This window comes from Schistocerca gregaria, chromosome 2 (genome assembly GCF_023897955.1).
Source record: "Schistocerca gregaria isolate iqSchGreg1 chromosome 2, iqSchGreg1.2, whole genome shotgun sequence".
NCBI lineage: Eukaryota > Metazoa > Arthropoda > Insecta > Orthoptera > Acrididae > Schistocerca > Schistocerca gregaria.
In genome coordinates, this window is record NC_064921.1 from 103,111,928 (window position 1) to 103,125,830 (window position 13,903).

General features: G+C 42.8%; 1 protein-coding gene across 3 annotated transcripts in view; it reads left to right on the forward strand.

The window, feature by feature from the left end:
• Positions 1-13,903, forward strand: part of LOC126336438 (uncharacterized) — a 96,850-nt gene that overhangs the window by 20,379 nt on the left and 62,568 nt on the right. For all 3 annotated transcript variants that reach the window (XM_050000133.1, XM_050000132.1, XM_050000135.1), the window contains one exon: positions 11,398-11,533. In XM_050000133.1, the coding sequence (XP_049856090.1) occupies positions 11,398-11,533 (136 nt within the window). The remainder of the gene's footprint in view (positions 1-11,397; positions 11,534-13,903) is intronic.

Consider the following 13,903-nt stretch of genomic DNA (forward strand, 5'->3'; position numbering starts at 1 on the left):
CAGTTCTTCTGTTTATGAACTGCCTCCTCCTCCCTGCACCTTCAACCGTCTTTGGCAGAGGATTGCCAACCACACTAAGCTATACCAGAAACCCCTTTGTAATTGGCATCAAAAGTGTCTCTTCTTCTACTGCCTCATTATGATATTAAATTGAATGATAATGTAAAATCAATATTAGGAATTATAAATGGAAGGCTTAAGATTCTTTTGGAGAATTCTGTGAAAGTGCGAGCATTTGTAAACGAAATGCATACGAGGCGCTAACACAACCAATTCTAGAGTATTGTTCTGGTGTGTGGATTTCTTATCAAGTGATCATAACAACAGAAATCAAATGATTTCAGAGGTACAGTTCTTGGATTGTAACAGGTTGGTACAATCCATATGAAATGTTCAGAGAACTTACTTGGGAATCCTTGGAAGGAAGATAGTTTTTGCAAATCTGTGTTGGGTAAATTTAGAGAATCTATATTTGAAGATTACAGCCATTATGCTGCAACCATTATGATGTAATATTATGCTGCCACCAGTGCTTATCTTGTCTGAGGACCATGAAAAATGGTAATAGAGATTAGGGTGCATGCAGACATTTTGCCTGTGCTCAATAGAATAGAAAAGAAAATTGCTAATATCAGTTATAATAGTCCCTCCACAATGCACTGTACGGTGGCTTGTGGATTATTTATGTAGCTGTAGTATCAAGGTTGCGCATAAACTTGCATTGGCCCTTCTATTAACACACATATTCAGCACCAAATGAACCCAAAAAACTACTCAGCAGTCTTTCTTATGCAACCGTCACTGTATCGATATATTCTTTGACATCTGTAAGGCGTATGATACTACTTGAAGACACTGTATTCTTGCACAAGTGAATCAGTGCAGCTTTCATGTCCACCTTTATGCAGTCCTTCCTGTCTCAATGGTTTTTTTTGACCCGAGTTGGTGCCTCGCTGTCGGATCATTTTGAGCCGGATAATAGTGTCACTCAGGGTAGTGTTTTAAGTGTTACCCTCTTTGCCATAGCCATAAATGGTATCACATCTATGGTAAGGAGTCCTGTACTGTGCTCCTTATTTTTGGACGATTTTGCAATTTTCTGATTCTCCTCCAGTGTTACAACAGCAAGTCGTCAGTTGCAACACAGTGCAGCGGTTAGGAGTGGGCTGCAAAGACAGGGTTTCAGTTTTCTGTGAATAAGTGTGTCTGTGTGCTCGCATGCAAATGTGTGTGAGCGCATGCTCTTTCAGGGCCTCATTTTTGTTTTACTCGAAATTGATGTGGTTGCCACGCCTGAAAGACCTGAAAGCCAGAAGCCTCAAGGCACTGAATACCTTAAAGTGCCTTAGCCACAGGTCTTGGGAAGCAGATAGGGCACATGTGCTCCAGTTTTATAGGGCTTTTGTGCGTTCATAGCTGAACTGTGGGTGCACAGTGTATGAATCAGCGAGATCTTCATATTTGAAGGTCATTGAAGCTGTCCATCTTGAGAGGATTTGGCTGGCCACTGGTGCTTAAAGGACCAGTCCCATACCCAGCCTCTGTGCTGAGGCCAGGGAACTGCCACTTATCTTCTGGTGGCAGCTCCTCATGGTGTTTCAGGCTTGTGAGATCCTCGCACCTCTGACTTCACCCGCACACCAAACACTTTTCTTCAACTGTCCATGAGCTACACTGCCGTTCGGTATCTGCATGCAGCATGTGCTGGAGTCACTCGGTGTGAAGCAAGTATAACACCAAATCCAGGGTTTTAACCATCTGCTACTCTGGTTACTGCAGAGGCCCAGCATCATTTTAGCTTTAGTGCAGTACAGGAGTGACTGCACTCCTGCTTCTGTTTTTAATTCAATATTTACAAACATATTATATGTGCACCACAACTATGTAACTGTCTTTACAGATGGATCGAAGCTGGTGGACTCCATTGGTTCTTCTATTGTTTTCCTGGAGCATGTCCTCAGGGTCCAATTGCCTCAGGAATTTACTATTTATGACGCAGATTTATATGTGATCTAGCGGGCACTGGAGTAGATGAGACGTTTAAGTGCTAAATTTCTTGTTTGTTCAGATTCTCTGAGCACCCTTTTACTCTCTCTCTCTCTCTCTCTCTCTCTCTCTCTCTCTCTCTCTCTCTCTCTCCCAACAATTGTTCCCAGCAGATAAAGTCATCCAGAAAGCCCTCCTCCAACTACATCGACTGGGGACAGAGGTGTCTTTCTGCTGTGCACATGGGAATTGTGGGGGAACAAAAGGGCAGATCGAGCAGCCAAGGAAGTGTATAGTGATCCTCAAGTATTTCAGTGTGCCATCTGCCACCTTGCTGTTGAGGTACGAGGCCATGTGTCGATAAGAAGACGAGTGGCTGGAAGTGACTGACAACAAACTCCGTGTAGTAAAGCCCACAACTCCACAGTGGCGTACTTCCCTCCAGCCAAGTCGACAGGACGAGACCCTTCTTACTCATCTTTGCATAGGCCACAGCCCCATGACACATGGATTCTTACTCTGGCAAGAGGACTCTCCAATGTATGGTACTTGTGGCGTGCAGATCTTTGTGCTTCACATTTTATTGGACTGCATTTTATTTGCCGGCCAGTGAACTGTGGCGGGTTTGCTGACAGATATGCCCTTTATTTTAAGCAATGTTCTGGTGAATGTGGTTAAAGTTTTAAAGTTTTGTGAACTGTTCAACATTTTTAACAAGATTTTAGGGAGATGTTTTCAATGTCAGATTTTTTGTAAGTGGTCAGCCAGTCACATTTCTCTGTCCTTTGTCTTGTTGCTTCTGTGTTTTGTTTTTCGTTTTTTAATTTCATGTACAGCTACTTTCTTTCATAATTGGTTTTAGTGCATGGGAGATAGTGACTTTATGGTCATTTCGAGTGCACGAGTGTACAACGATTGTAGTTTATCTCCACATTTGTTTCTTTTGATAAGTGTAAGGACGGTGATGACCCCACTGTTTGGCACCCATAAAATCCAAACATGCACACATTCAAAACCAAAAACCTTAAAGAAAATTTCAGTGCAGCATAACTTAGTTTCCCAATGATATCATCATCATCATTGGAGAAGACGTTGATCATGTGCCAATCAAATGAGACTATTACAATTTTGTAAAGGATAGGTTTAACAAGGTAGTGTGTGAAACAGTATCAATATTTTCCCTGAGAACTAATAATCAGTCAGCTTTGAAGGTGTCGGTTTTGTAATTGGTGTCAGCAATATCAACAATGACTACCATAATCAAAGGACAACTAAAACAAAGACTGTGACTGAAGTTTTAGAAGAATAGTTGGACAAGTACCGTATAATCAAGGAATATCAGGGAATTTCAAATGTGTCAGGGAATCAGGGAAATTTAAAAAAGCAACAGTGGAAAAATCCCGTTTGTGTCTCAGTAGATGAATTAGTTTGTGTACTTCGATGTCATCCATTGTCACTGGCTGGGTGCAGCTGAGTGCGTGATCCACTTTCCTTCACCCTCATTCTTACTGCTTCTTCCCTTTCTACCACTCCCCTCAACTTGCTACCACCACTTCTAGCTGCTAGCCTAGCACTGCCGACGAGAGACAGGGAGGAATGAGGAGTGGTTTGTGTGCACCTGATTCTCGGAGATTGTTGATGCAGCGGCTGGAGACAGCGATCATGTGTGCATGAGTTGTCGGAGTGAATGTGTGACTGTGTGTGTGCTCTCGTTTTCTGAAAAAGGTTATGACAAAAAATTTAGTTGTGAGTGTGATTGTCTTTACTATCTGCCTCTCTTGCAGCTCAGTGATCGTCTTTATGGTGAATTTCTGTCTATCCTCATTGTCACAGTATTCATGCAAGTTACCTGTTGAATGGATTGATCACCACGGTCTTATTTTGTCAACATGGTGTCTGTGACGTGTAAATATCAGGCCGCACCAGTGGACATCCATGACGGGCCAAAACTGCAGGAAATTTCTGTGGATAACTCCATTGGATCAGGCCTGCCAGTCTGAAGCCCATCATTTCCCACTAATTTGCAAGTACTTAAGATTTTTTTTCTCGCCCATTTAGAAATACAGAACCTTTTTTTTTTTTTTCGTCTTTACCTACCCTTGAGATCTCAAAATTTGTCCCCCCAGGGGGCCCACAGGTTTTTTTGTGGGTACGTTCCCCTAACTTCTCCTTCACTGCCCTTCTTCCTTTCCCTTTGCTCCTTTCTTTCCTTCTCTTAGTGTTCTTCTTCATGTTGGCCTGTCTATCCTCATGGCTTTGCTCTGTCTCATGGTTTTGATTGGTTGCTTTTCCTCTTCCTTCCTGGCTTTGCTCCCCCTCAGGGCTTTGATCTCCATCTCCAAATTTGAAATCTCTGATGTGAGCCAGAGGGGGAAGAACTCTCTCCCTAGCGTCTTAGGTGTGGGTTCCTCTCCCCCTTCCCCTCATCCTCCCCCTCCCATTCATTCCCTGCTTCTCCCCTCTCCTTCATCCCCTCCCCCTCCCCTTCATCCACTCCCTTCCGCCTCCTCCTCTACACCTCACCCTCCCCCTCACTCTCCCTCTCCCTTTTTCTCCTTCCCCTCCCTCCCAGCCAAAAGCCCTTTGGCTTCCTTGCTAGGTCACCAGCTCGGTAGCCAGTCCATGTGGTGGGGCTGTTATCTACCCATCTGGCTGAGCCCCCTGACAACACAGGGATCACATTGCTGGTACCTGCACTGAGAACACCTTGTGCAAACCTAGAAGTAGTTGTCCATCTTTTTGGGGCATCGAAACTTCCAGCACCAACCGTTCTGCCAAGTGGCCATTGCTGTGGCTGGGTGGCACCCACAAGGTGAGCCCCTGTTTGGAATGGGTGGTACCAGGGCAGACATTTGACACATGAAATGTGTTACTCTCTGTCCATTCTACTGCAGCCATGTCTCTTCCTCAACACAGTTCTGTCTCAGTTCCTGTTTCTGCCTTCCTGGCCTTACCCTCCTTGGCTACACCTGGGAAGAGGGCAAGGCCTTCGGATTGGGGCAAAACCATTTCCTTGGTTCACTGTCTGTATCAGGACTGACTGGGAGACTTCTGCTGCCACCAAACTCCTTTTCTTTGTGTATCATATTGAGGATATGTTCGGTGAAATTGAGTCATTAACCAAGATGAGATCTGGCTCTCGCCTTATAAAGCCAACTTCTGACAGTCAGCCTCCCTCTCTGCCTGCGACCATTATGAGACATCCCCGTGACTGTTGTTTCTCACAAACTACTAAATATGACACAGGATGTAATTTTCCAAAGGGACCTTCTCCTCCAGGTTGATGATGAACTTTCAACTAATCTGGAATGACATGGCGTTCATTTTGTCTGGCATCTCCGAAAAGTATCTAAGGACCATTGTGTAGACAGTGGTGCTTTCGTCGTGGCATTTGAGGGGGTACCTTGTCCGAGAAGGTCATGGTAAAGGTGTACAGATGCGACCTGAAACCTACATTCAACCTCCGATGTGTTACTTCCATTACCTCAAGTTCGGCCACATGTCCTCGCGATGCAATGCCACTTCCATTTGTGGTGACTGTGGCTGCCCTCTTCATGTGGGGAGCCCTTGCACCCCACCACTTAACTGTGCACTCTACTCTGGTCTCTGTTCTCCCCACACACCAGAGTGTCCAGTGTACATGAAGGAAAAAAGAATTCAAAAAAATAAAGATCCTTGAGTGTCTCAGCTACTTTGGGGCACAGAAGTAGTTTGACAGACTTCAGCCTGTGAATCTCCCTTCTACCTTTGCTTCAATTACATCTGCCCCTCCTCACCCCTCGCACTTACCCCCATCCTGCCCTCTTCCCTTTCCCCACCCTCAATGGCTCCCATCCCTTCCCCTCCAGGAAGTCCTCCTCCTCCTCCTCCTCGTTCTCAGCCAGAGAAGATATCCTCTTATCTGGCTCCTGCTGAGGATGGGGCTCCATCTCAGAACACACCTCCCTGGCATTCTCAGGACAGGAAGCTCGCACCCTTAATCCAGATGAGAGACCCATGCTCTGAGGGCCTCAAAGTCACTTGCTCTCTGTCTGATCCCAACAACACTGCCACCTATTCCATTATTGATAATGCCTCCTCCCTCCCTCCAAGGGAGAAAAAACATCATCACAAGTCAAAGGACGAGGCTTCCCTGGCTTCCTGGGGTGGCTTCACCCCCTCCACCTCATCCCGAATCAAGATCCAGTTTTTATGGATGTCACCCCATCTGTGGTGACAACCAGTGACCAAGTGACATGACCTCCCCTTGGCTTCTGTATGTGTAATCTGGAATTGCAACAGACATTATCATCACCTCCCAGAAATACAATACCTTGTTTTCTCTTACTCTTCATTCTGTCTTGGTCTTCATGAAATGCACTTTTGTAATGACTACTCTCCAACATTTCATGTTATTGGGTGTTCTGTTGGAACCGTGCCAGTCTCGGGATAGTGTCTGGAGGGGTCTGCACTTTGGTTTGCACCAATGTCATTAGTGTTTGGATTCCCCTCCATACCAACCTGGAAGCAGTAATGGTTAGAGTGCAGAAGACTCTGGCAATCACCGTTTGCAATGTCTATCTCCCTACAGGTTGGCCATTCCTTATTTTGAACTTTTACCTTAATACAGCAACTCCAGCCCTGTATCTTCTCCTAGGGTACTTCAGTGCACACCAACCTCTGTGGGGGAGTGCCACTTCATCGGATAAGGGTCTTCTACTTGACCAACTTACTACATTGATTTGTGTCTCCTCAATGACTGTTCCCCTACACAAATCAGTGCCGCTCATGGAACCTTTACTGCTATCGATCTCACAGTCTCCTCCCCTGCTCTTGTGGCTTGCCTACTTGAGCACCCCATTGTCATCTTTGTGACAGTGGCCACTTTCCGATGATTCTGTCATTTCCCTGTTTTCACGAGGCAGACATACCCTCACATTAGGCATTCCACAGGGCCAGTTGACATTTATATATGTCTACACCTCTCTCTTGATCTGCATTCATGCGGTCATGCATGGCATCTCTGCCACTATTATTTATGCTGCTGGCACTGGTGTCTCCCTATCCACAGGTCACCCTCTTCGTCGACTGGTACTGGGGTGGACCAAGGATGTAGCAGTCGCTGCAGCGATTTAAATAACATCATTCAAGACTAGCCTCCGTGCTAAGGCTCACTACCTAATTAAGCAGAGTAAAAAGGAATGCTATGTTTCCTCCCTGGGGATGTATTGCTCTTCATAGCAGGTTTGGTCTAAGCTCTGTAATCTTCTGGGCCGCCAGTGACAGTCAACTGAATGGTAATTCTTGCAGGCTCCTTCCTCTTCACATGACACAGCCCCAGGCCCAGATTCCGTCCAGAACCAGATGATGAAACACTTGCACATTACACATGGGCACTATCTACTCAGGGTCTTCAACTGCATTTGGCTCAGGAGTGCCTTCCCTTCACAATGGCGAGACAGTATAGTTAGTTATCCCCATCCTTAAGCCAACGCCTCTTGGCAGCCACCACCCAATTAGCCTGATGAATGTAATTTGTAAAATGCTTGAGGAGACTGTTAGCTTCCAATTATGTTGGGTACTCGAATTTCAGAGCCTTTTATCCCAGTATTAGTGTGGGTTCTGGGAAGGACGATCTGCAACTGACCATTTACTTAGATTGGAAACTGCAGTCTGACAGGCTTTTACTAACGGTCGGCACCTTGTCGTGGTCTTCTTTGACCTATACAAGGCATACGACGTGGCTTGGCACCATCCCATTTTAGTTACACTCCATGACTGGGGCTTTCACAGCCCCCTTCCGACTTTTATTCACAAGTTTTTATCCCACTGGCTCTTCCGGGTTAGAGTTGGCACTTCACTCAACACCCCGCAGATTCAGAAGTACAGTATCCCACAGGGTTATGTATTAAGTGTCACACTCTTCCTCATAGCCATCAATGGGCTTGTAACCTCTGTTGGCCCTCAGGTTACCCCAGCATTAAGAGTTCCGGCTCCAAGGCACCATCCGATGTACCTCTGTGTGGGCTGCCTCCCATGGCATCCAATTTTCTCCTTCCAAAACACGGGTTATGCATTTTGTTGTTGACTCACAGTACACCCCGATTCAGAACTTTATTTAGGTATCCAGCTCCTCAGTGTTGCAACACAGTCCTGTTTCTTGGGCCTTATTTTTGATAAAAAGCTGACGTGGTTGCAGATATGCAGATCTACGTGAAATCTCTCTTTGCCCAAAATTTGAATGAGATCTGGTGCGCTAGTGCTCTCAGTAATAAAATCTGCACGATCAAGGAGACTACTGCTCTTTGGTGCTCTTTCTTCTGCTCATCTCGGAAGGAGTCCACTGCTTTATGCCATCTATGCATTGGTCATACCAGGCTCAGCCATTGTTTCCTCGTGCATAACGAACCACCCCCTTAGTATTTTTGTGGACCCAGACTGATGATATCCCACATTGGTGGAAAGACCCCTTCTTTTGGCCTTTCATGCTGAGTGTAGTCTTCCTAAATTTTAATAATAGCAGGCAGTTCACAGATGGTTGAACTGGTCCTCAATTTCCTCCGTGAAAATGGTTATTTCCAGATACAAGGTTTTGCTTTACTCCTGGAGTAGGGGCAGGGTGGTTGTGGTTGGGGCCTCTCTTCATGTTTTCTCGGTCTGGGACCCAATAACCACTCCCTGGTGGAAAATTCTTTTTTCCAGTTTTTAGATTTGGTCTCACCTTTTATGCCTTTTACTCTGTGTTTTAACTTCCTTGTTTTATAGTTTGACTCCCCTTACTGGATCCATCCACTTTTAGCAGACCCTCTTTCTTCTGTGAGTAACTTTGGAATCACAGGGCTGATGACTACGCTGTTTGGTCCCATAAACCCCCTCAATCAACCAATCAATTTCAAAATGTGTCAGGGAAAAATGCTATAACTTGTCTGGAAATCAAGGAATTTCACTTGGCAAAACTTGTGGCAACCATGTATACAGATATTAATATTGGTGCCATGAAAGAGTTGAGATTGCTAAAGTTGAACAAGATCCCAGGGCTTGATGGAATACTTATCAGATTCTACAGGGAATTTGCATCAGAGTTAACCCCTCTTTTAGCCATAATATACTGCAAATCATTCAGACTTCGTGAAGTGCCTAAAAGAAAGCACACATCACACCCTTTAGAAGAACATCGGAAGTGATCCACAAAACTACTGTCCAACAAAAATGAAATCCGCCTGATGTAGATTCTTAGAACATCATCTGCACATAAAAAGGCAACATTAAAAATTTAAAAAAATGACTTTCACTCTATCAAAAGGCAAGGATTCTTGAATAGCCAGTCATTTGAATCCAACTCTTTACTTTTTCTCGCGTCATTGTGAAAGCCATTGGCCAAGTACCCAGTACCACACCAGCAGGTATTAAAAAAAGTACAATCATATTGGGTAACAAACAAAATTTGTGACTGGATTTATCATTTTTTGTGGGGAGGACACAGCATGCTATTTTATATGGAGTCTTCAACAGATTTTGAAGTAGCTGCAGGTGTGCCCCAGAGAAATGTTTTGGGATCCTTGCTATTCACATAATATAAGAATGACCTAAGACTTTTTACAAATGATGTGCCCTGTGTTATAAAGTAGTGCCTGAAAGAATCTGCAGAAATATACAGTCAGTACTTTTAAGAGGTAAATGTAAAATTTTCAGAAATCTAAAATTGAGCACTTCTCAAAACGCATAAAACTGTTATCCTATCACAGCAGTAGCAATGAGTCACAATTGGAATAACTCAACTTAAACAAATATCTAAGTGTAACAATGTGTGGGCATATGAACTGGAATGATCACATTGATTCAGTCATAGGTGAAGCAGGTTCATGGGTAGGGTACAAACTCTCACGCAGATCATCCTAGAACTGTGTTGAAATATGTGCAACCCACACAAAATACTGTAGGTTTGTCGGGAGATACTGATCATATGCAAAGAAAGGCAACATGAATAGTCACAGGTTTGTTTTACCTATGGCAGAGCATCACAGAAGTTGCCAAAAAACCTGAACCTGCAAAAACCTGTGTATTTAGTTTGAAGGACCAGTGTGAAGTGTGAAATTGCAATGAATTACAAACATCAGCTGTGTACGGGACATTGATGGAAATCAACAGTGAGAGTTGAAAATGTGTGCCCGACTGGAATTTGGACCTGGGATCTCCTGCTTACTATGCAGGCACTCTAACCCCTAAGCCACTGAGGTCACAGGAATTAGCTCAGCTGCATGGGCTTATCCCAAGCACACCTCACCCCCCCCCCCCCACCCCCCCACCCCCACCCCAAGCAGACCTACATTCTAAACTTTCTCCACAAACTATGAAAGTAGTGCTCCCTGCCCATTAATCTCAATGCTCATGGCAAGGCATATTCCTGCAAGAGTTTAAGCATATGTGAGCATTCGTATAGAAATGATCCTTGGCTTGTGATCTCCGTAATTATATGTGTATGGTGTCTGTGCTTTTGGACATGTCCGAAAGAACAGAAACCATACACATACCAGTATGAAGTGATGAATCTAGGAATAATTACATCCCTTTAATAGTCAGTTGCAAAGGTATTGCAAAGATAAGAGTTGACAAAGTACTGTGTGCACAGAGACATTTAATCAATCATTCTTGGAAAATGTGGAATGGGAAGATACTTTATTTTGCTGTGCACTTCAGTGGTTCGCAGAGTATTGATGTAGATGTTGATAAATTTGTTGAAAACAGGAGCACCAGAATGCAGAGCCCCACTGTGAACCATAGAAAAGAATAAGGACTCCACATGAAAACAGATTTTATGTTTTGTTATTGCAGTAGTGTAAACACAGATCATCGGAAACTGATTTCTGTTGTTGACAATAAATGATATAGAGAACATGTGTACTGGGAAGTGACTGCAACATTCGTTTGATTACAATTCTTTTTCAGTTTTTCATTATCATTTTAAGAAGAGGAGTGTTTCCATTTGGCCTGAAGTATGTTATCTGTACTTACTTTAATATTCTTCGAGTCAAGGTGGAAAGAATTATTTCATGTGCAGGAACAGACATGCAAAAACAAGCTGTGAGAAATGCTTGCGTTCAGAATTTGATGTTCCTGTCTACACTAGAATGGATGGAAGAATTGGAGGAAACATGATTGTTAAAGGATAAAGTAAGAGTACCCCCAGGAAATGCTATAGGGCAGGAAGAGAGGGAAATTGGCAGTTGATTGTGTCAAGTTTTGTTAAAGTGTCTGTAGCTTGTCATTTGATAAGCATTAGATTTGGCCTTTCTTTTTCTTTTATTTTGGCATTACTTTTACATATGTTGCATCACTTTTCCCCATCTTAAAAGCACCCTAGGAAAAATTATTATAGAAGTATTACTAGCAGTTAACATCTGACCTAATTCTTTCTTTTCTTTTCACTTCTAGTGGATTCTTTGCGAACCTAATGTTACCGTTTTCATGGGTTGTGTTGGCAAAGACAAATTCAGCACGATTATGGAAACAAAGGCCCGAGCAGAGGGAGTAGATGTGAAATACCAGTATACAGATAAAGAACCTACAGGTTTGTGCTCATTAATTTAGGTCTAATATACAGTTTTAATTAATCTTCTCATGTAAATATTTATGCTTTTCTTTTTCTCTCAGCTCTCTACTCATGAATGGACATCCATTTTAAGATTTGCATTAAAAAAATGTGCATTAATCAGCTCTTGCCTACATTTGCAGTTAAGCAGCACAGTTGTATCCAAGGAATACAGAACAAATGTCCTTTCCTCTATTACATTTGTTGTGAAATGTAAAGAGAATTATTTTTGAAAATAAGTGATGTGGGAGTTCCTAGTTCATTGCAGCCATCATATTGAATCCTAGTACACAAAATATCTTTGAACTGCAATTACATGTGCCACTGAGCTGCTGGTTTTATTCGTCTCGTTGGCAGCACTATACAAGTGAAATATAGATTACTTGTTCTACACCTCACGGTACACTCTCCTAGCACCTCGGCTGATCTTTCTGTACCTCACCTAACATAAAGAAAAATCTTTTGACTTCTTCACCTTGAGCTAAAAGAGCATTTAAATCTCACATTTGACAGCTTACCGTAATAAATCTTCATATTAAAACATGATATAATCAGCACTTCACTATGTTTTAGGACATGCCCATCATATTAGTTAGTTATGAACTTATGAAACCAATAAGCAATTGCTTACTTTTTAGCATTATGGTATGTTAAAGTAAAATTGGTTGGAGAAAAATCTATATGAATATCAACAGCTCAGATGGAAAACCAGTCCTAAACAAAGAAGGAAAAGCAGAAAGGTGGAGAGGAGTATCTAGAGTGTCTATACAAGGGAGATGTACTTGAGGGCAATATTATGGAAATGCAAGAGGATCTATATGAAGATGTGAAGGGAGATATAATACTGTGTGAAGCATTTGATAAAGCACTGAAAGACTTAGGCTGAAACAAAGGCCCCGGGAGTAGATAACATTCCATTAGAACTACTGATAGCCTTGGGAGAGCCAGCCATGACAAAACTCTTCCATCTGGTGAGCAAGATCTATGACAGAGGAGAACTACCCCAGACTTTAAGAAGGATATAATAGTTCCAATTTCAAAGAAAGCAGGTGGTGACAGGTGTGAAAATTATCGAATTATGAGTTTAGTAAGTCACGGTTGCAAATTACTAACACAAATCCTTTACAAAACAATGGAAAAACTGGTAGAAGCTGACCTCGAGGAAGATATGTTTGGATTCTGGAGATATGTAGAAACATGCGAGGCAATACTGACCCTACGACTTCTCATAGAATACAGGCTAGGGAAAGGAAAACCTACATTTATAACATTTTTAGATTGGTGAAAGCTTTTGACTATGTTTGACTGGAGTAGTCTCTTTCCAATTCTAAGTATGGCAGGGGTAAAATAAAGGGAGCAAAAATCTATGTACAATGTATACAGGAACCAGATGGCAGTTATCAGAGTCGAGGGGCATGAAAGGGAAGCAGTGGTTGAGAAGGGAAAGGGCAAGGGTTCTAGCCTATCCTCCATGTTATTCAATCTGCATATTGAGCAAACAGAAATGGAAACAAAGAAAAGTTTGGAGTTAGAATTAAAGTCCAGGGTGGAGAAATAAAAACAATGAGGTTTGCTAATGATATTGTAATTCTGGCAGAGACAGCAAAGGACTTCGAAGAGCAGTTGAATGGAATGGACAGTGTCTTGAAAGGAAGATATAAGACGAACATCAACTAAAGCAAAACGAGGATAATGGAATGTAGTCAAATTAAATCAGGTGATGCTGAGGGAATTAGATTAGGAAATGAGACACTTAAAGTAGTAAAGGAGTTTTGCTATTTGGGGCGCAAAATAACTGATGATGGTTGAAGTAGAGAGGATATAAAATGTAGACTGGCAGTGGCAAGAAAATAATTTCTGAAGAAGAGAAATTTGTTGACAGTGAGTACAGATTTAAGTGTCATGAAGTCCTTTCTGGAAGTATTTGTATGGAGTGTAGCCCTGTATGGATGTAAAACATGGACGATAAATAGTTTAGTCAAGAAGACAGTAGAAGCTCTCGAAATGTGGTGCTACAGAAGAATGCTGAAGATTAGATGGGTATATCGTGTAACTAATGAGGAAGTACTGAATAGAATTGGGGAGAAGAGGAATTTGTGGTACAACCTGACAGGAAGAAGGTATTGGTTGGTAGGACACATTCTGAGACATCAAGGAACCATCAGTTTAGTACTGTAGGGAAGTGTGGAAGGTAAAAATCATAGGGGGAGACCAAGAGATGAGTACACGAAGCGGATTGAGAAGGATGTATGTTACAGTAGATACTCAGAGATGAAGAGGCTTGCACAGGATAGAATAGGATGGAGAACAGCATCAAACCAGTCTTTAGACTGAAGACCACAACAACAA